Raw genomic sequence first — 20681 nt, forward strand, 5'->3', positions numbered from 1 at the left:
TTATAAATAGGCTTCTTCATTTAACTACCAAAGTTCAAACTCATTCTTGAACTGTCATTCCACTCTAGTGTTATTGTGTTAGTATTCCAATGTTTTATTTGCATTTTGGACCTGGTGTTATCGGTCTGATTATTTCCTATTTTGAGAATAGAGTTCACATTGTGCTTGCATAAAATGTATATTTAGCTTTGATCTAATCCTTAATGTTAACATGCCACAGTTGCCAATTTGCACCATATATGACGATTGTGATTATTAAAAAACGAAGTCGTAATGGTTACTAATCATTAGAAAGGGGGGATGTCTGAAAAAAATCACTGAAAACCCCCTTTAAATTGCCAAACTATTGAAATAGACGTTGACTGTAATTAATTTTGAATTGAAAAGGGAGATATAAAGCTGTTTTAAATAGATTTGACATGTTAGAAAATGGAAGATCCAATTTTCAAGTACCAGTGTTCATAACTTTAATAGATTTCCATCAGTCTGAGAATGTAGGTTACAGGTTTGCCTCAAGGGGTTGTATTTAATTACTTCCTGTCAAAAAAATGATGATAACAGTCATTATTTCCTTTTTTTGTGGTGGTTGGTTAACTTGAAAGTTGCCCTTGAGATAAAAGTATTTGTCCAAAATGCCAAACTTTACTCATTTTCTTTTGGGGAGCAAATGTACACAAAATTCATGCTGTTTCAATAAATCGTATATTTTGTAATTTCAGATGGAAATCTGGGGATGAAAACGATTAGATAGAAATCTTGTTAATTTTATGTGGAAGATTCAGATCATGGCAAATAACCTGGCTCTTTCACAGCGAAGTTCATTTCAAGAAATCAGTTTTCATAGTAATTGTGTATTTCCCCATTCATAAATTACAAAAAAAATGTTTGAAAATTCACTGAAACTACATAACAATTGTTATTAATGAAAGCTTTCATGAATTTAAACCTAGATGTGTTGCAGTTAAGGCTATGGGTAACTGATTAGGTGGTTTCAGACCGCCTCGAAAGTCGCCAGTTCCAGGTATTCTCTGATCGGGAAATTTACCCTGATCAGAAAATACCAGGTATTTTGGTAATGTGAAAGCAAACTACGCGTAATTTCCCCGAAAGAAAAAACCTGCTAAATAGTACATGTAGGTACTTGGCGAAATTACGAGAACTTTCGTGGGGATTTTTCCAAGGTCGCAGGTATTTTGGCAGTGTGAAAGCAAATTACGGGAACTTTTAGCCCAGCGTGTCGTTGGGCGCAGCGGCGTGGGTGGCTGCTGGGCTAGTGATTTTGAATCTCGCGCCTTGCCTGCTTATCAGACCACACTGCGCATGCTCGTAACTTCGAGAACTTATCGCGAGGGATGTGTTTCGGGGCGGTGTGAATGCGAGAATAATTAACGGGTATTTTTTAGCCTTAAAAATTTTTTGTAATTTAACGGGGATTCTTGTGATCGAGGCGGTTTGACACAACCTACAGTGTATTGAGATTGGATGGAAGTGCAGTCTTTGCAGTGTGATCGATTGTGGACCTGTGATATTTACATTACACATGCACTCATTCAGAAATGAAATCACCCTGACATACAAATAGTAATTTGATGAATTCACTTTGGACTTTGAAGGGTCTGCGTACACAGTGCCAGTCACTCTGTAATAAAAGTATACTACACTTATACTGCAGATTATACTGTCTTTTTATGGAATAATCTGTGATAAAATAGATAATTAAGGATATAATGTTATTTAATGATAGATTATGCTTTAATAGTCATGTGACTTGAGAATTTATAAATATTACTGGTGATGGTATCAAACAAAATGACAAATCATGAAAGGCAGATTAGAAAGCCAATGACTGATTTAAAAAATGGAATTGATTTATTTCATTTTATTTTTTTCATGAATTTTAGAGCAAAATAATGCTGCGGAATGAATTCAATGTGATTTCACAACTCTATTTGCTTATGAATTTGTTTATTTACTTGCCATTGGTGATGAATTTGAGCTTTTTAAAAATGGATCTGAGAATCAACATTTATGAATAAAGCACATTTACATGTATCCTTCCAACAAAATTGAGCTCCTACGTTTGAGCAAAAAACTCTGAAACTTCAAGCTATAAAGACTAAACTAAAGATGGTCATCACATTTGAAGGAGTTGAGCTACCAAGACATTCAGTACACGAATGAAGTACTCCTATTCAAAGCAAAATGACACAATGAACCGTCTTGCCTGTCCATGGCCATCCATTAATTCAAGCCCTCTATGTCCGTGCACAATACTGATGGGAATTACAGAATTATGCAGTAAATGGGTTTGATGTTTGGGGACAGCTCAAAGATGTGAAATGATTAAGATTTCATCAAAACACTTCGAGATTTTATCTGAAGTATATACTGAGTTATTTTCATGAGTACACTTTGGATGAAAGTATTAAAGTCAGTTGTCTCTAGGTACCCCTCATGTGGTGCCTTGATACTTAACATTTTTTCCCCAATCTATTTCTCTCTCTATTTCTCTCTCAAGTGCACTGCAAAAATTACATTTTGGTGCCCAATGTTTTGTACTTGATATTGTTAATGTCTTGTGTTTTGTATGAAAATCAAATTCATTTCAGTTTTTTACTGCTAGGTATGGCACTTTTTATAAAATCCATTTATCTATCTAAGATGTGTCACTCATTGAAATCTTGTAGTACTAGTAGCTTTCCAAAGTTCTAAGAAAATAGACACACTTCCACACTCCTGTTCAAGCAATATGAATATATTACATTATTCTTTGAAGAGGTTAAATTATGATATACATTTAGAATGAATGATTTTTACCTCCATTTTGTATTTTTATTCAAATCCTCTTATTTTTGGAGGTAACGGCCTTCATTAAAAGCTTTGAGTTCACCAGAGATCTTCAGTATGAAATAACGGGAGGACACATTTACAAGCCCTGGCAAATCGTAGAAAAAGGTTGAGCTTTCCAAGACCTTAGGTCCACAACAAATGAATAAAGAGCTTATTGGCCAAACCCTTTGAAAAAATGTAAGATATACACTTACTATAGGTTTTCCCGTCCAATTTCGTCAAAATTTCAACCGATTTAATGATGTAATAGTTCAATTTGCAACTAATTCGAATGACCTATGAGATAAACATTTAAATACCCAAATACTTTATTTAATTTAATCATATTGGCACGCGATTTCATGGTTATTTCATTTAAACAAGTATAAAGATCGATCAAATTAAAATAGCCGAAGAGGTGTTTTCAAATTCGCAACGGTACCCTCCTTGCGAAGGTTTAGGAATTCAAAATCATTAATATGCGATCACTTATAGGATATGCATAATGTTTTTCGTTTTTTTTATTTTTTATTTTGTTACTTCATTTGAATGATTATGGAAATGGGTTTTACTTCTTAATTGGATGTTTACCATTATACTGAAATGTATCATTCATCTGAAAAACCATCATCGGAACAACAACTTGTTTTTCCATTTACTATAGATCGTGGTCAGTACCATCCCTTCCCCACAATGATATAATTTACAATAATATGAAATTAAAAAAAGAACAAGATGATGAAAAGAAAATACCTACCATTGGTCATCCACCCACTCACTAGCGGATCCGGAGGGGGGGGGCACACCCGACTCGTGTCCATGCCCCCCCCCCTTTGAGAGCCACAATTAAAAAAAATTGTGGACCGTCCATTATTCTTTGGTTAAAAACCTTCCTAAAGAAAATGCCCCCCCTTTTTTTTGGAAATCCTTGATCCGCCCCTGCACCCACTCATTAATCACTAAAAGAATAACCGTTCACAACCATATCCTATAAGTGTTACATGAATTGCGTCTTTATCAAACATAATGGAATAAAATAATTCTAACTGAAAAATCAGAAAAAAAGATTGTATAACGTTATAAAAGAAAAATGAACACAGAAACATGTTATCTGAATTTGGACGTTTAAAGTGCAAATATGTGTGCCGATTAATGAAATTGAAAATGGTATTTTGGGTGAAATTAAACGATCAGTTCGTCGTTGCGAAATTAAATGACAACTTTTGGCCATTAATTTGAACGAATTTCTCCCTAAATTGAATTTCTACCAAATTCAAAGGAATGATATAAAACGGAATTAAATGATGAATAAATGAAAATGAACCATGTGTGCAGAGGGTTGACAAAATATTTCGAATTTGAAAGTCCTTTCATTAATTTAAATGCAACCCTGATGAAATTGGACTGGAAAACCTATATTACATTTGAAAACATACTTTTACTGTATTTCCACATCTTTTTTCTATTTTAGGAGGTAACAGACCTTATCAAAAGCTTTGAGGTGACCCGTGATCTCCAGTATCAAATAATGGAAAGACTTGAAGATGAGATGAACAAAGGCCTCAAGGCTGCACTCAATCCAACAGCCAAGATCAAGATGCTGCCGACATATGTTACATCATTACCCGATGGAACAGGTAGGCTTGTCTGACATAGCAACTGCATGTGATAAAGTAGTCCAGTTTGGCGAACCTCTGAGGGAAGCTATGCCTTTCCTAAAGCCAACATAGGATGGTTACCCAATTTCCCTAAACCCAGTCTTAATCTTCCTAGGACAATCAAACTACATTTACAAAAAAATAAATTTAAGAATCGAAAAAATTGGCACTGGGATTTGGAATTTGGGAGTCAGCGCCTCTGCATTTAGCTTTGGGTAAGGTTAAGTTTCTCACTGACAATGGCCAAAGTGATCGTGTTGGACGGAGTTCTCATAAGATTTCATAAATGACTTTATAAAACAATCAAATTAACATGATTTAAACCAGTGAGATATAATTTCCTTGTTTTGTTAATAGTTGATTCTAAGTCAATTTAAAAACATGCATTGAGCTACTGAAGGTTAACTGCAAGGGCTGATCTGTACTTATCTGGGAGTAAACATACAAAATACTGACCTCTATTAAAACTTCCTCTTGGCAAATAAGAAAGGTGAGGGTCAATTGATTATCATCCTTTAGAGTCTGTCAAGTTGTCAAATATGAAGAGGGTCGAAAATCAGGCCATGGGCCCATCTTACAAAGAGTTACGATTGATACGATCAACCACAACTATGGAAAGCCAGCAAAGTCAACATATACAAAAAGCAAATTTAAGATGCTTTCTAGATATGAATGTTTACTTATACAACCGTTAATGTCTTGCCAATTCGGTGTGCTTCTCTTTGTTCACAAAGGATATTGAGCAAATTTCCTGCAGGAAAAATTATGATGTTGATGGATTTCCATATAGTTGAGGTGATCAAACCAATCGTCAAATATCAAGAGGGTCGAAAATCTCTTTGTAAGACGTGACCCATGTGGGACCTGCCACCCCAAAACCAACAACCAATCACCCAATACAAATTTTGCACAATTTCCACTCCCTGGGGAGCATTCATTGCATTGATTGCAGCCTCAAAAGGCGCTGGCAAATTCAAACATACAATAACTTTCACATCTTATTGGATACCCAATTAACACCTGGGTGGAGAGTGGCAAATGCAGATCTACATCTTGCCAAAGGACGCTAGTGCCGGGTGGGATTCGAACACACGACCCTCTGATTGAAAGGCGAGAGTCAGAACCGCTACACTACGACACCTCTACCTCTAATTCAGTGAGAGCTTTAAAAGATTAGGAGAAACTTTTTGCGATATTTTCACATCCACACATTTCTTATGCATCCATCATGTGAAAGACTATGACAATAGTGAGAATCCATACCTGGACTAACAATATTGTTCTTATTTCTATAATATATTTAAAGACGTGTGTAGGTAAACAGCACTTATCTATTTCACACCCTTTTTTACTTTTTTGGCTGAAATTTGTATTTTTCCCTCTAAAAAAGTACTTTTTGTTTCAAAGTTGAAAACAATGTGGTGGGGTTGAGGGTTATGCAATGGGTCATCAATAAATGACACCACCACAATGTCTGACTCATTCATTATTAGCCTGGGGGTGGTGGCTCAACTTGCCCCTATGCTCCACTTACCCCGCCTTCCCCTACATGTATATGTGTGGAGAAAAAAATATGACTAAAACCATTTAATGTAAACACTTGTATATACAGGGTGTGTATGCATTAGGTATGAAAGAAATATTGTCAATTAAAAAAAGGAATTAATGAATTAAGAAGGATAGTTTAGCTGAATAATATTTGAAGCTGAATAAAAAAAAAGTCATGTGAAATCAAAGAGAAGTGAAATGTAAGACCCAAAATGGGAAAATTTCATTAGCTGTACTTTCATTTAATGTTTTCCTTTAAGATATTAGATATGATTACATGCTACATTATCAAGTGTGGTACAGAAAAAGGGGGTTTCATTGGGGAGGAACGGGGGTGTTTTTTATCTTTGCTAGGGGAGGGGAAGAGAGGAGGGCATTTTAAAACACTTTTTTTCCCTGTCACCCGAACTGTGGAGGCGAGCTTTGAATGACACTAGAAGGTCACTCTACGAATGTCGTAATGTACACGTGTTTGACAGTGTGGGGGGGGTGGTATGAAAGAAATACAGTATTGATCTGTGCCCGTGGCATGAAATTGAATCATTCTATAGATCCAAATTTTGTATGCCTTTTCCAGACTGCAGTCATTGCAGTATTACTCTATTTGGATTCGCTTTTATTCGTTATAAGCAACCTTTCTGTACTGCGGCTTCTCCGTGAGGAAAGCTCCAGTTTCGACTATATCCTCTCAAGATCGATACGATTGTTCCCAAATATAATTTAACCATCCTCACTCGGCATTTGATACACAGAGTAAAACGTGAAAGGAGGAAGGAAATTAGGAAATTGCATCCCGAATTATTGAGGAGTGTTTGCAGAGGAAATTTTGCTCGCGTCCCCGTAAAGGTGATCTAACACAGATATGGAGTTGTTGGGTCATACAGTGCATGATGCAATGGGCTTTCAAAATGTTTGCATAATGTCTAGATTCACGTGTGTGAATATCCTCTGCTTGCTTTAAAGTGAGGAAGGGAGGAATGAAGAAATGCTTTTCAATAGAATGGCCGGGTAATAATAATATTTATAGTGAATAATACAATAAGAGTGGCATACTACTACACCTAGGTGGAGAGTGGCAAATAAAACATCTAATGTAATTTTTATTTGTTTTGAATTTGAAATTTTGATGATTTTTTTTCAATCAGGGAACAAATTACAAAGGGGGTAGGGTGAATAGCCCTCAAAATTCTTAACACAGCCTGGAAACTAAAAAAAAAGGAGCCCTGTAAGTCCTCATTAATCACAATATTAAAGTGTTAAATTGACAATTTTCCTGAATACTGTAAATGAATGATAGAACCATGGGGTTTCCAGTTATTTTGAATTTAGCAAAACTCCAAACATTGACAAATTCAAATCATGTTTTATTTTACCCAGAAATTTATCAAAATTTTCTCTTTTTTTTTTAGTTTAAACAAGCACTTTATAATCAGGACTGCGAAAATGTCATGCAGTAGATACGAGCTTTAACAAACTAGTATCAAACGTGCCTATCACATGCACAAGTCATCCGCAGTGCTTCCAACAGTAAACAAGATTCAATTTTCTTTCAGTGTGAAATGACATGGTATTGAGGACCAGGATGACGAGCAACATAATACATAATAGGTCTTGACATACATGTTCACAGAATGTGTACAATGTTCATTAATGACAAAGGGAGGAGAAAGTGGCTTTAAAACAAAAATGAATAATTTCTAAACAGTCAGTTAAAAATTTACTGGTGCTGATTTAGAGTTGATGATGAAGATGTAATGAATAAATTGATTAATTATAATTCATCAAAATAGATTCATATTATTAGTGAACAAATACATAATACAATAATGTTTTGTCTCTCATCAAAAATTAATGTGAAAATGTGTATGTACTTGTTTGTGGGATGGTTTTGAAATGAAAAAAAATATTCTTTTTATGTTTGCTGGGAGTAATAAACTCACTCTGTTACATTAAGCTCTATTTTTTTTTTGTTATGAGGCTCTCTTGGCTTTCCCACCCCATTTCTTATTACCTCATTTGTTTACCCAATTGGTGTATAATTTGTACTTCTTTTTTCTGAACAAATTGTCTTGTTTGAACCTCCAAAAATCCAATGGAATTATTGATTAACTTGTTTGTTTGCTTGTCATATAGTCCCACCATTTTCCATCCATGCGTTGTGAAAATTTGATCTTTATGCAAATTTTCCATCTTCCGTCTCTCTCTCTCCCTCCTCCCTTCCTAACTGCTCTTAACCCTCTCTTCTTCCTCTCTCCCTTCTCTTTCCTTCTTTTCTTTTCTTCCACCATCCCCTCCCCTCTCCTCCCATCCCTCCCACTCTCCCCTCCATTCCCCTCTCCCTCAGTAATTCTTTTGTTCAATTTCTACTATCTCGAATGCAGAAAATGGTGACTTCCTTGCACTGGATCTTGGCGGCTCCAACTTCCGTGTAATGTGGGTAAAGATCAAGAATGGTAAAAGCAAGACCTGCATGGATGTTTATACCATCCCGTCTGAAGTGATGAGAGGGCCAGGAGATCAGGTAATATATGACCCCATTCTCATTACCGCCCTAAAACTAGTTTAGTGGAAACTAGTTTAACATTTAATGAGAACAGTCAAAGCGGTCTTGGAAGCGATCTTCCAAACCAGTTCGGAAAACCACCTCGCAATGTAGTTTTCAAGATCGCTTTCCCTCGTTAAACTGGTTTTAGGGTAAATGAGGACACAAACATTCTTTAGGAAGTGAGCTTCGCACATTTCAAGCGCCTTACTCCACGCACTGTGTAGAATATCTACGCTGCGGTTTTGAATTTTGCGCGAAACCTGTCACCCCCACTGAGAGCGTTCCCATAGCAACAAGGTCACTTTATGTGTAGTGGTTTTGAAAACCACTCTCGGCTAATCAAATGGGAACGCTAGCAAAGCAATCTTCCAAACTATTTTCCTGAACTGATTTCCAGTAAACTTGTACATATATACATACAATACATATATGGGCTGATTTATGTTTCATCTTAAATAAATGGAAAAACGGAATGCTCCTCTTTATGGAAAAATAAAAAATCTTAAAAATGGGGTAATTCCTGGATGAAAGGAATAGTTGGCAGGCCTGCCATACTAACAAGGGCATGCACGACTCTGAGCTCATGGTATCAAACGTGTTAACTACCACTATAAAGCACAATTTAAACAGCTTCGTTATCCTGCATTTTTTTTTAAAACAACCATGTATTTTATTGTCAATTGTCACAAAACTAATCCATGTTACCTGTGTAACATGATGCCTAGTGATTGATGGTGAAGCTTATTTTATGTTTGATCACACATGATGTTCCATTATGCAATGCTCAAGCATCTGATTTGTAGTGTCAAGTTTAAAGTCTAATTGAACAAGGGCCAAATAACAAAGAGGTTTGCTGTCCGTTGTAAACTTAAAACAACCATCCTGCCGTACTTTGGCAAAAGGAAGCAAGTTTAATATGAAAGTATCATTTGTTGTAAAATGAGCAATATGAGTTCGTCATTTACATAGGCGTCAATGCAATTTGACAGCATATTTTCTTCAATATCTTTCCATATAACAATAATTTCTTCCCCAAGTTTTTCCTGAAAAACAACAGTAACTCAAATTTGACTGATGTGTCACTTGCTTCCTTTTGCCAAAGTTGGGCAGCATAGTGATTGACTACTGGCCAGTATTTCAAACCAAATGTGCATGCAACAATGTTCTTGTTTGACCTTTGCAAGGACATTTTGTTATCAGCTCTACAAACCTTTGTGTACAAAAAAATCACAGAAAATATAATGAGAAAAGTGTCTATGAGTTCCTTGTTGACATCTGCATTTTACTTATTAATGGTAGTGGGTTTTTTTTCCTGATTGCTAAGGAAGCGTAAATGCTTTTAAGCAAGCAACCAGAGGACTGATGGCTTAAGGTCCTCTGTGAGGGACCTGGTAATGAGGATTGAAATGCCTTGCCAAAGGGCACTAGTGCATCAGTGGGAATCGAAACCGCGTCACCAGAATCCAAATCTTCCTGCTCTACCGATTGAGCTATCTCACCTCTGTTATCTTGAATCCCATAACAATGATATTGTCCTAGATCCATCCCATTCACACTTAATCTCAAAAAGATATATTGTGGCTGTTAATAGTAAAGATCAATAGTGATAAAAGCAAGACCTGCATGTTCATATATGTGTGTACTGTCCCCTCCGAGGTGATGAGAGGCCTGGTGATTAGGCCTACATGTATGAGTTACTTAATACTGGCATCTGGATCATCGAGGGTAACTAGTCTTATCATGTTCTTGTTACAAAACATGGCCCCATTCACATTAAACCTTTAATAGATCTATCATTTTGTGTATTTGTCACATGGTCAAGATTGATAGGGGAAAAGGAAGGTATGTTTCGGATGTGTAGATGCATTCCCACTGAAGTAATGTGAGGAAGATATCAGGTGATGTACGGCTGACTTGCTGGCATCTTCAAGTTTTCTATACCAGTAACAGAGTCCTACTCACTGTACCCTCAAAGTGATCCATGAGTTTGCCCAATTATGATATTGATAAACTGGCCTGCCAACCAGTACGTTTTAGGCGTAGTAGTGCGTTTTTGCAACCAAAATACAGCAGTACGTTTTTTCTTTAGAAAATATGTTTTTTAGGGTTTTTACAAAATTGTAATTTATTGAGAAAAATCATCTCTATATGTCTGTATTTCATATTTTCACAAATATGGTTATTAGATCAGTGTAATTTTGTGATTTCATATAACTTTTTTTTCAATTTTCATTTTGTTAAAACCAGGGTGAAGATATACACATGTTTCAAAGTGTTTTTTTTCATCTGCAAGAGCAGTGCGCATTTTAGCTTGCATGCAGCTTGAGGGCCGCAGTGAGCAAGTGCGCCAAGCATTTTATTATGAATACATTTTTTGGGGGAAAAATACTTTTTTTTTAATCACAGAATACAGTTTTTCATTCCCAGAGGTTGGCAGGTCTAGATAAAGAGTAATGACAGGAATAGCAAAGTTTGCATTGGTGTTAAGAGTACACCAGCCCTTGGAACTTCAGTGAAGAGGGGGTTTGGAAAGCAGGCAAGAACTCCTTGAATACCTGATCAGGGTAGCCGTGCTCAAGCTGGTGTAATAGTACGTGTATGCAGCCCCTAAAAAGATAGAGTGCTACATAAATGTTTATTGTTTTATTATTATTAAGGAAAAGATGAAATTTTTGTACTCAACCCATTAAGTACACATAAAGAAAACTCTAAGAATTACTTTGAAATTTTGGGGTACTGACAGAAGACTTCCTGAGCAATATGACCCGATGCAGTTTTAGTAGGCAAAAATTTTGAGGTAATTCTTCAAGTTTTCTTTGTGTTGAGAACAAAAGTTCAACTTTTCCTTATTTTAAAGATAAATTCCAGTTCTGGTAACGATCTCAAAATGGCTTCATACAGAATCTAATATAATGACCACCTAAGTGTCTGTTTGTATGAATAAAAAAAATATGTGCCAAAGGATTCTTGAAGAAATTGTGTAATTGCTGAGAAATAAGCAACATAAGCGCGGATTGATCACTTCCGTCGGGTCTTTATTCCAGCAATAATAATGCACTGTCCCATGAGTGCCTATCTGTGTTGGCGATCTTCAGTGTGATCGTGTTTCAGCTTAGATTTTATGATTTCACAAAGTTCAGTTTATGTAACTGTACCAGATCTAGATCCACGATGATATGGTCATACTTAACCTTGGTTTTACAGACACTTTCACGAAATTAGTATTTTATTGCAACTACTATCATTTTATAGCTTTATTTGTATTTATTTGTAATGTAGAAATACCATTGAAACAGAAGTGTGCCCCCTCTCACCCCCCCCCCCCTTTCGAAAGAGAAGACTTTTTGGGGGGGGCTTGTGTCACAGGTAACCTGGATTCCCCCCAAATCATCGTCATTGGTGCAGTATCCAGGGTTATCTTATCATCTCATTACATAGCATCAATACTAGGGTCCTACATGTAGAACTAGCCCAATGCAGACAAAATCTCAAAAGCCTATTTCTTGCTTGGGTGTTTGTAGTATACAGCCCCAGTGAAGTAATGATAGAGAGATCGATCAGGTAAAGCATGAAGTACTTGCTGGCATCTTTGAGATCTAGGGTAGCCATATCAGTTCCATGACATTTGTTGCTCCGCTAGAAATTCCACACAGAGTTATGGAAGAACCAACGTCAACCCTGGATCTACGTGTAATGCTATATACCCTATCCTAAACCTAATATAAAACCCTATTGCCCCCTTACACTATATCTTTGACAAAGTAAAGCCCGGAGCACATTCTGTGTCACCAGCCATACAATGTTCTCAATACAGATAACAGCGTCCTAGACCTATCAACATTCACTTTTAATAAAAAAATATCTTGCTTAATATCTGTTATCTTGTTTAATATTGATAACTTTAGATTAGTAACACAAATAGCCAAACTTGCAAGGCTGCATAGAGTATACCATCTCTTCTGAAGTAATGAGCTGTAATGATTTTAAATTTTTTTTTGGGGGGGGAAATGATTCTTAGGACAGAGCAATAGTTTTTCAATTTACCATTTAATAAAGATGTCGAGGGGGGGGGGCATTTTTCAGGACACTATCAAGGGAATTCCAGAATTGAGGGCCTTCATAAATGAATGCATTTTTTTTTGCATTGGACGTCCTCAAAATATAGAAATTGTTAGACTGCCGAGATTGTTACTTTATATGAATGAGGATCTTGAAGAAAGAGGACTGCTCCCCAGGGAGTGGAGAAAGTGCTTGCATACATTGTGTGCTGACATGCCATGATCCATTAACCAGATTAATCTGTAAAGCACTTCAAGAATATATAAAATCAAATTATGCAAATAGACTTTTTAACACATTGGTATTAGCATTTTTGTCTCCAATCTGAATTTTTTATCAAATATTGAGGATAAGTAAATAATTCATGTTTTCAATGTTGAGTATTAACAAATCAATGTCTATATTTCATTAATTGTCATTAAAATCAGCCTTCACAAATACACTGCCTCCTGATATGCCCCCTCGTAAATTATAAAAAAATGAAATTTTGTTTAAATTAGATAAGATAGTATTCTGCCCATGTACATGTAGCCTGGGCGTGAACTCTTCCTTCTGTTTGCATGCAAAATGATTAAAAATTGAAATGCCTTTTGTTTATAGACATGCCAGTTGAAAGATACCTACATATGTACAGATTCAGAAGAAGACATTGCCCTGTACCACGTCGGCCATAGTCCAATGATGGTCCAATGTACACCAGACATACTGTATCAGAAATTAAGGTGGTATCCTAATGAGGCCATTAACCTATCGATTTGAACAAGATGCTTCAGAGTCTTTCAGACCCCATCAAAATCTGAAAATACCTCATATTTTCACAGTGTGAAAGCAAATTACAAGAACTTCTATCCCATCCCAGCGGGCACGTTCGATGTGAGTGCTTGGTGCCATAGAGTTCTTTAGGTATTTAAGCTAACAATTTTAAAGCGCCACCGTGTCTGCTGTGACCGTACTGCACACGTACAGTATGCACGTAACTTTGAGAAATACATGAAATATCCCAAAAGAGTTTGGCTCCAGTTGGTGTGATGTTGAAAGTAAATTTTGGGGTATTTAGAGCAGGACCCTGGGAACGATTTTCTAAAAGGGGTGCTCTTAAGGAAAGAAACTTGACATTTGACAAGCCCCTCCCCAAAAAATAAAAAATAAAAAAAATAATAATGATAATAATAGTAAATGAATGAATGCATGAATGAAGGAATGAATGAATAAATGAATGAATGAATGCAATTGTTTTCACTTAAAAATTAAGATTTTAGTTACATAAATTTCCACTTTTTAGCATACTAACCTGATCTCTATAGGATGCTGACTATGGTGTAGCACCTCCCCCACCCCAGACAAATCTTGGGGGACCCCCCGCTTCACAGAGCCTTGATTTAGAGGCATGAACAAGTTTTTGTAAATGTACAGGTATTCTGCTGATCAAACAGGTCTGAAAGCACCTTTGGGGGAAGATTGGTTTCTCTGCAAGAGCCTTTGCCCTTTATGTTTGTCAAGATACTATCAATTGATGCTTTGATTGTCTGTACGGTAGTATCATGTGTTCCTAATATCAGTATGCCAATATAGCAGGGGTGGTCATTCAAGCAGTGGCCTGGGGCAACCAAAAATGAAGGTCAAGCTGCCAAAATTTTGTATTTGGTTGCCCGGTTGGGCTCCCAAAGTTTTCATGAATTGTAAATATTTTCTTTTGTTTTAGGGCCACCAAATTTGCATTGCGGGCCACCAAAAATATTTAATCAATGACTTTGGTGGACCGATTGGGCCACCAAGAAAAAAAAATTGTGTGGAGCTTTGAATATATATGGGAATGAAATGAATAACATCATTTTTATTCATATTTGAATTGATGGTAGATGTTCTCTTTCACTTCAATTGATATCAGTTAGTTACCTCTACTGGTGTCACATTTCCTTTTGTTGGATTGCCTAAAATATTGTGTGTTAAAATTACACGGGCTCGGGGCATTCTTGAAAGTTTATACATAAATAGGGCACACATGAGTATTGCAGACCCCCATTCACTCATGTTATATCATAGCTCATAAAAAATCATTAAAAATCAATCCCTCGATAGATTTTGCTTTAATTCACTGACATTAGTCACAATTAATAGTACAGTAATACTTGATTTGTTATTCAGTTACTTGCCCAGCTCGATCAAAAGTTAAATGGCCTGAAATAAGACTAACCATAATTTTGGCCAGTTCATTGCCAGAAAAACTAAAACTGCATTGTGGGTAATAATAATAAAAATGAAATACAAAATGCAGTCTAGCCTCCCCAAACGCCTTAATTATGAAAGAGTATGAACATAGCATTATCTCTATCGTTTTCCTATTGATATACAAACATTTGATCTATTTTTAATGAATTATTTTAATCAATAAAGTCATGTGATTTTTACTTACGCCTGTCCGGCATGCTTTGCACGCAGATGAATTACTCTCATGTGCCCAAATAAATACTAATGACTGTTGTATATAATTTTCAGACAGGGACTGAGGTTTAATTACCTTAGGTCATATTTACTGATTAGCAAAATGTTATGTTTTATAAATTACTTTTTCTTTGACCACATACATGTACATGTAGTAATAACAACTTTTCTAAATAGAATTTCAATATGTTATGTACAAAATTAAGCAAAATATCGACAGTTTATGTGTGTAATGTGTGCATGATGCAGTGTATGAAGATGAGAGAGGGCATTTATAATCATACTAGAGTGCAAGTTCACCAGCAGTCTTCAATGGAAGGATGCGTAGAATACCAAGTTACCATGGCGACATAACAATCTCTTGTTAACCTTGTAACCTCATACCACTGATTCAGCAAGATTGAATTGGGATGTAAATAAGAATCCGTCATGAATAGCTGCCTCCCCCCCCATCCCCCTTGCTCTTCCAGTTGATAAAAGAGATGTGACTTGTCAGCTGAATTTGTGCAGTCCATTATTAAAGTATGGATGCTCCGATGATGCAGGTTTCTTCATACATTTTACAGAAATGTAAAAATGTGAGCATGATTTTCACATCAGATTCTTCAATCAATTCATTTTTTTATAAGACCATTAGATTCAGAGGGGGGAGGGGGGGTAGTAAATAAATGAAAAATTCTGACTATAAAAAAATGTTGAAAGGAACCCACTTTAAATTTAAACAGTTCATTTTAGTGGTCATTGGGTAAATATAAATATCAAACTTTTTATTTATTTTTTTTTTTTTGGTGAAAAAATGTTTAAAAATTACTCTCTGCCCATCTACCTGATCTGTGAATATGGTTTTGTATCTGCAAATTAGTAAAGAGGATAATGTATTTTACATGTACAGAGTTGCTTGAAATGACAAAGGTGACTTATAAAGTCAGAGTGATGTTGGCTCAGTCGGTAACGCGTCTGCCCGTCGAACCAAAGATCGTGGGTTCGAGTCCACCCCGGGGGAGATGATTGAAGCCAGTGCGTTGTGTGTAAACGTCTCTCCCATGTTTCATAGATCCAGGCTATGTTACAATGGAAAACACTCCGTCCCTTGGATAGGACGTTAAATGGAGGCCCCGAGTAGAGGAGAGTCACCACCTTTGCACGTTAAGAACCCACAGTCGTAATCAGAGGGTCCTGTGTTCGAATCCCACCATGGCCTAGCTTCCTTTGACAAGGCAACAATCCACACTTTGCCACTCTCCACCCAGGTGTTAAATGGGTACCCGATAGGATGCGAAAGCCTATGTAGTATGCCTAGCAATTGAGTCTTGGAACTCTTGTTGGAATGCTCCCCAGGGAGTGGAGAAAGTGCATACATTGTGTGCAGGCATGCCAGGATCCGATGACCAGGCTAATGATATATCTGTAAAGAACTTTAATAGAGATACAGTATGTCCTTCCTATGTATTCAATGTGACACAAAAGCGGATTATCATTACAAAGGTGGTATTTGGTCAAATAAAAGGAAATGCATTATGCATTTATGTGTTATTATTCAGTTAATGTATGTTTTGTTATGTTGTGTTTAAACTCTTTAAACAGTGATACAGGCCAAATTTGATTTGTATTATATTGGTCACTCTTTTGAATATGACATGATTAAGCAAATCTTGACTTTTTTTAAATGGGAGCATGGAGGGGAAATTTAGATAACTGAAATATGAATGTCTATTTTCAATCCATTATGATTTTGTACGTATGTAGTATGTACTAAATAGGTTCATTATTGCGGATTGAAATAATCGCTAGAGGGTATTCATTTGTCTCGCAATCTACTACGGTCAACAAGGAAATTCGTGATCACTCTCGCAAAAAGTGTTCACTGGCTTTCTAGGAAATTCGTGATCACTCTCGCAAAAAGTGTTCACTAGCTTACAAGTTTCCTAGAAAGCCAGTGAACACTTTTTGCGAGAGTGATCACGAATTTCCTTGTTGACCATAGTAGATTGCGAGACAAATGAATACCCTCTAGCGATTATGTAGTATGTAGCTGATGATTTTATCATTGTTTCTGTTTAAACTGTGATATTATTTTTTTTTAATGCAAAATATATTTTACCATGATTTGAATGAAATCATTTGAAATTAAATCTCTAGAAAAACTTACTAAATTCCCCCATAAAAAAAATGTTCTGTTTTTCTCTTTCTTTTTTTTTTGAATGGCAATGGACTTGAATTACACATATTCTTATATACCATCTTATGACTAGAAATGTGTACTACTCCACTATGACAAAGTGTTTTCTCACTCAAAGGTCAAAACTTCATTCAATGTTTGTTTTATGGTTCTGCATTTCCCCTTGTATGGATCTAGGTCAAAAGTACAGTTATCTGTTACACAAGTCAAGAAATAAAACACACTTTTACACAACATAAAGTTGATTGAGAGAATCTATTTTATATATATATATGACATTTATAATAGGGTTAAGTCATTTTTAATGTGCAATAGGGTAAAACTAGATTGTAGAATTGCCTGATATTGTCAAGATATAAAAAAATAATGTTTACACAACATGATGGTGAATGGAGAAAAATTATTCCAGATAGTGTGGTATGATTAGGTTCAACTCTGGGTCAAGTCGATTGATAAGTGGTTGTACACAAGGGGGCAGTTATCCCTCCTTGGATATTTTGAAAGCTTGCATTTTTTAGTGGAAATTTAACGAAATTCGCAAAAGGTATGCACAAAATCCTTCAGTAGAGATAACAAGAGCTAAAGTTGAAAGTAAAGCAAATGAGATCAAGAAAATACAGATATTGTATATTGATCATGTTGAATACATTGTTTGACTCTGTTTGGAATTAAATGGTATGGAATGGACTGAGTTTGCAATTGAGCCATGAATTATGGCATGTTTGGTCTAGGATCTAGTGACTTAGACCTCATTTTCATCTTCATTTTAAAACTAATTTTAGTAGAAACAAGGTGTGTACAATTCCTATGATTTCTTGCAGCACATGTAACCCCTTTGAGAGTGTTCCCAATACCACTCTATGTGAAGTGTAGTTGTGGAAACCGGGGGCCTGCACAAAGCTTAGCAATGATCGACGAAAATTTTCTACAGAACCCAGTTCAGGAGATGAAAAATGATGAAAATGCAAGTGAAGCAATTTTCTAAGCTAGTTTTCTGAACTGGTTTATTAAGGGAAACCATCTTTAGAAGATGAAAACAGGGTCTTATTCAGCCAGTAAGAACACATTGACTCATAGTGTGATCACAGTTTGATCATAGTCTACAAATGAAGAACTACATCTGCAGTGTGTGTACCACAGCTGATTCAACGAGTCTGCAGAGTGGCTCGCTTCGCTTGCCCTTTCAGGCTGGTTTGCTGCAGCGCGCTCAGATCCCACCAAACGAGCCATTCAGAGTCTGCATAGCAGACTAGTTTGATGAAAGGGGGTTCCTCGTGTGGACCCCCATGAATATGTGGATTTCATATTCATAGGAAGGACAACGGTATGTAACAACACTGTGAACACTCGCTCTGTAGAAGTTTCCCTGTTTATATTAAATTGTATATGTAATGATTATGTCCACTATGTGAACACACTGTGAACATTGTAGAGCTGTCACAGTGTGAAATTCTCTTCACATAGCTGATGTCATATTCACAGATTTCTCTATTTAAATACACTGAACAGTTATGCTGTAGAAGAGTTCCAGTGTGAAAGTATCTTCTCATTGTTTACTGCAAACACTCACAATTTACTATATACAGAAGTCCACAGTGAGACGTTATAATCACATTATTAAATTCAAGCATTCTTTTGTAAATCACATCTTCACATAGTATATTTTATGAACACACTGCGAACACAATGTGAACACACTGGGAACACACTGTGAACACAATGTGAACACACTGTGAACACACTGTGAACACAATGTGAACACACTAAACACACTGTGAACACACTGGGAACACAATGTGAACATACTGTGAACACAATGTGAACTCAATGTGAACACAATAGGCACACACTGTGAACACACTGGGAACACACTGTGAACACACTGTGAACACACTGGCCTGTATTCTCAAGTCAAGTTTAGACCATGTTCTAACTCTGCTAAAATCATGGGAAGCCAAAAGTGTTAAAATTTTTGTTAAGTTTCATGTTTCTTATGTTTACTGTGCTCTTTCCTGATTCATTGATGGTGAAGACAAACATCTGTTTATACTTCCTAGAAAATAATGAATGATTTGAGAGCCAAAAAAGCTGAAATATGATATCTCTACTGTAATAGTGATTTATGTAACTTCATACTTAAACCACAACTTTAAACCTGAGTTTAAGTTAAACCTGACTTCAGAATACGGGGCACTTTGAACACACACAAACATACTGTAAACACATTGTGAACACACTATTGAACACACCATGAATACACTATGTAACACTGTCATCCTTCAAATGGCGATTCCACGCCATACATAATGCAGAACCCAATGCATTAGCTACTTTATTGTTAATATTCTACTAAATTAGGGTGTTTCTTAGGTTCAGTGACAGGTTATAAGAACAGATGCTCCTGTGTTTACTGAACTTATATTTGTCACAAGCAAACACACTGAAGTAGAAACAGTCCGTAAAATCTTTTCAATGCATTCATTACTAGAATACATAGGCAGTGCCGTTAAAGGGGAAGTTCACCCTGACAAAAAGTTTATTGTAAAAATAGCAGAAAAAATAATAAAAAATATTGCCGAAGGTTTGAGAAAAATTCATCAAATAATTAAAAAGTTATTAGAATTTCAATTATTTGATTTGTGACGTCATATGCGAGCAGCATTCCTACATAGCGAATGGTAAAATATCAATGAAATGTCATTTTCTCAGAAAATTGAAAATGGTTTCACTGTAACTTTTGTATATCAATAGACACATCATTTCATACCCGATCATGAAAAAAAAAATTAAGTCATCAGGAACCATACAAATTTGAAATTCATACATTTTATATTACATAACACATGGGGCAGCTGCTCGTTTATGACGTCACAAATCCAAAATTTTGAACTCTAATAACTTTTTCTTCAGGGTGAACTTCCCCTTTAAGCAGAGCCATTTACTGTAAGCCCTATATACTCTGGTTTAATTCAAACCCAGGGTCCCGTTTCATAAAGGACTTGCAACTATTGTAACTTTGCCATAATGGCAACTACCATGGTAACAGGGCTTAGCAGCCAATCAAAATCAAGGTTTCCATGGTAGTTGCCATAATGGCAAAGTTACAACAGTTACAAGTCCTTTATGAAATGGCCCCTGGTCTAAATTTGTGGTTGAACTGTGGATAGCCAATTGTGCGGGTATCTCTAAAAGTTCAAGTTTAATTTGTGGCTCATTTGGCACTCAAATCCTTAATAATTGACTATGATTAATTACTAAAATTGTGCTCTTCTTTATTTAAATATTGAGGAAAGAACTTTGAAGAAAATATAGGAAACATAATAATGTAAATCCGATTTTGAAATTTTTTGCTTTCCATAATTTCAATGCATAATTAGATCATAGCTCTATGTTAAACTGGACTTTAGAACACAGGCCAAAG

General features: G+C 36.0%; 1 protein-coding gene across 1 annotated transcript in view; it reads left to right on the forward strand.

Annotated features, from left to right (window-relative positions):
• The window catches only part of LOC121424935 (hexokinase-2-like), a 63603-nt gene that overhangs the window by 5168 nt on the left and 37754 nt on the right, over positions 1 to 20681 (forward strand). The window contains exons 2-3 of the mRNA XM_041620828.1: positions 4301 to 4466; positions 8417 to 8556. Coding sequence (XP_041476762.1) covers positions 4301 to 4466; positions 8417 to 8556 — 306 coding nt within the window. The remainder of the gene's footprint in view (positions 1 to 4300; positions 4467 to 8416; positions 8557 to 20681) is intronic.

The sequence above is a fragment of the Lytechinus variegatus genome, chromosome 12 (assembly GCF_018143015.1).
Source record: "Lytechinus variegatus isolate NC3 chromosome 12, Lvar_3.0, whole genome shotgun sequence".
In the NCBI taxonomy this organism is placed as follows: domain Eukaryota; kingdom Metazoa; phylum Echinodermata; class Echinoidea; order Temnopleuroida; family Toxopneustidae; genus Lytechinus; species Lytechinus variegatus.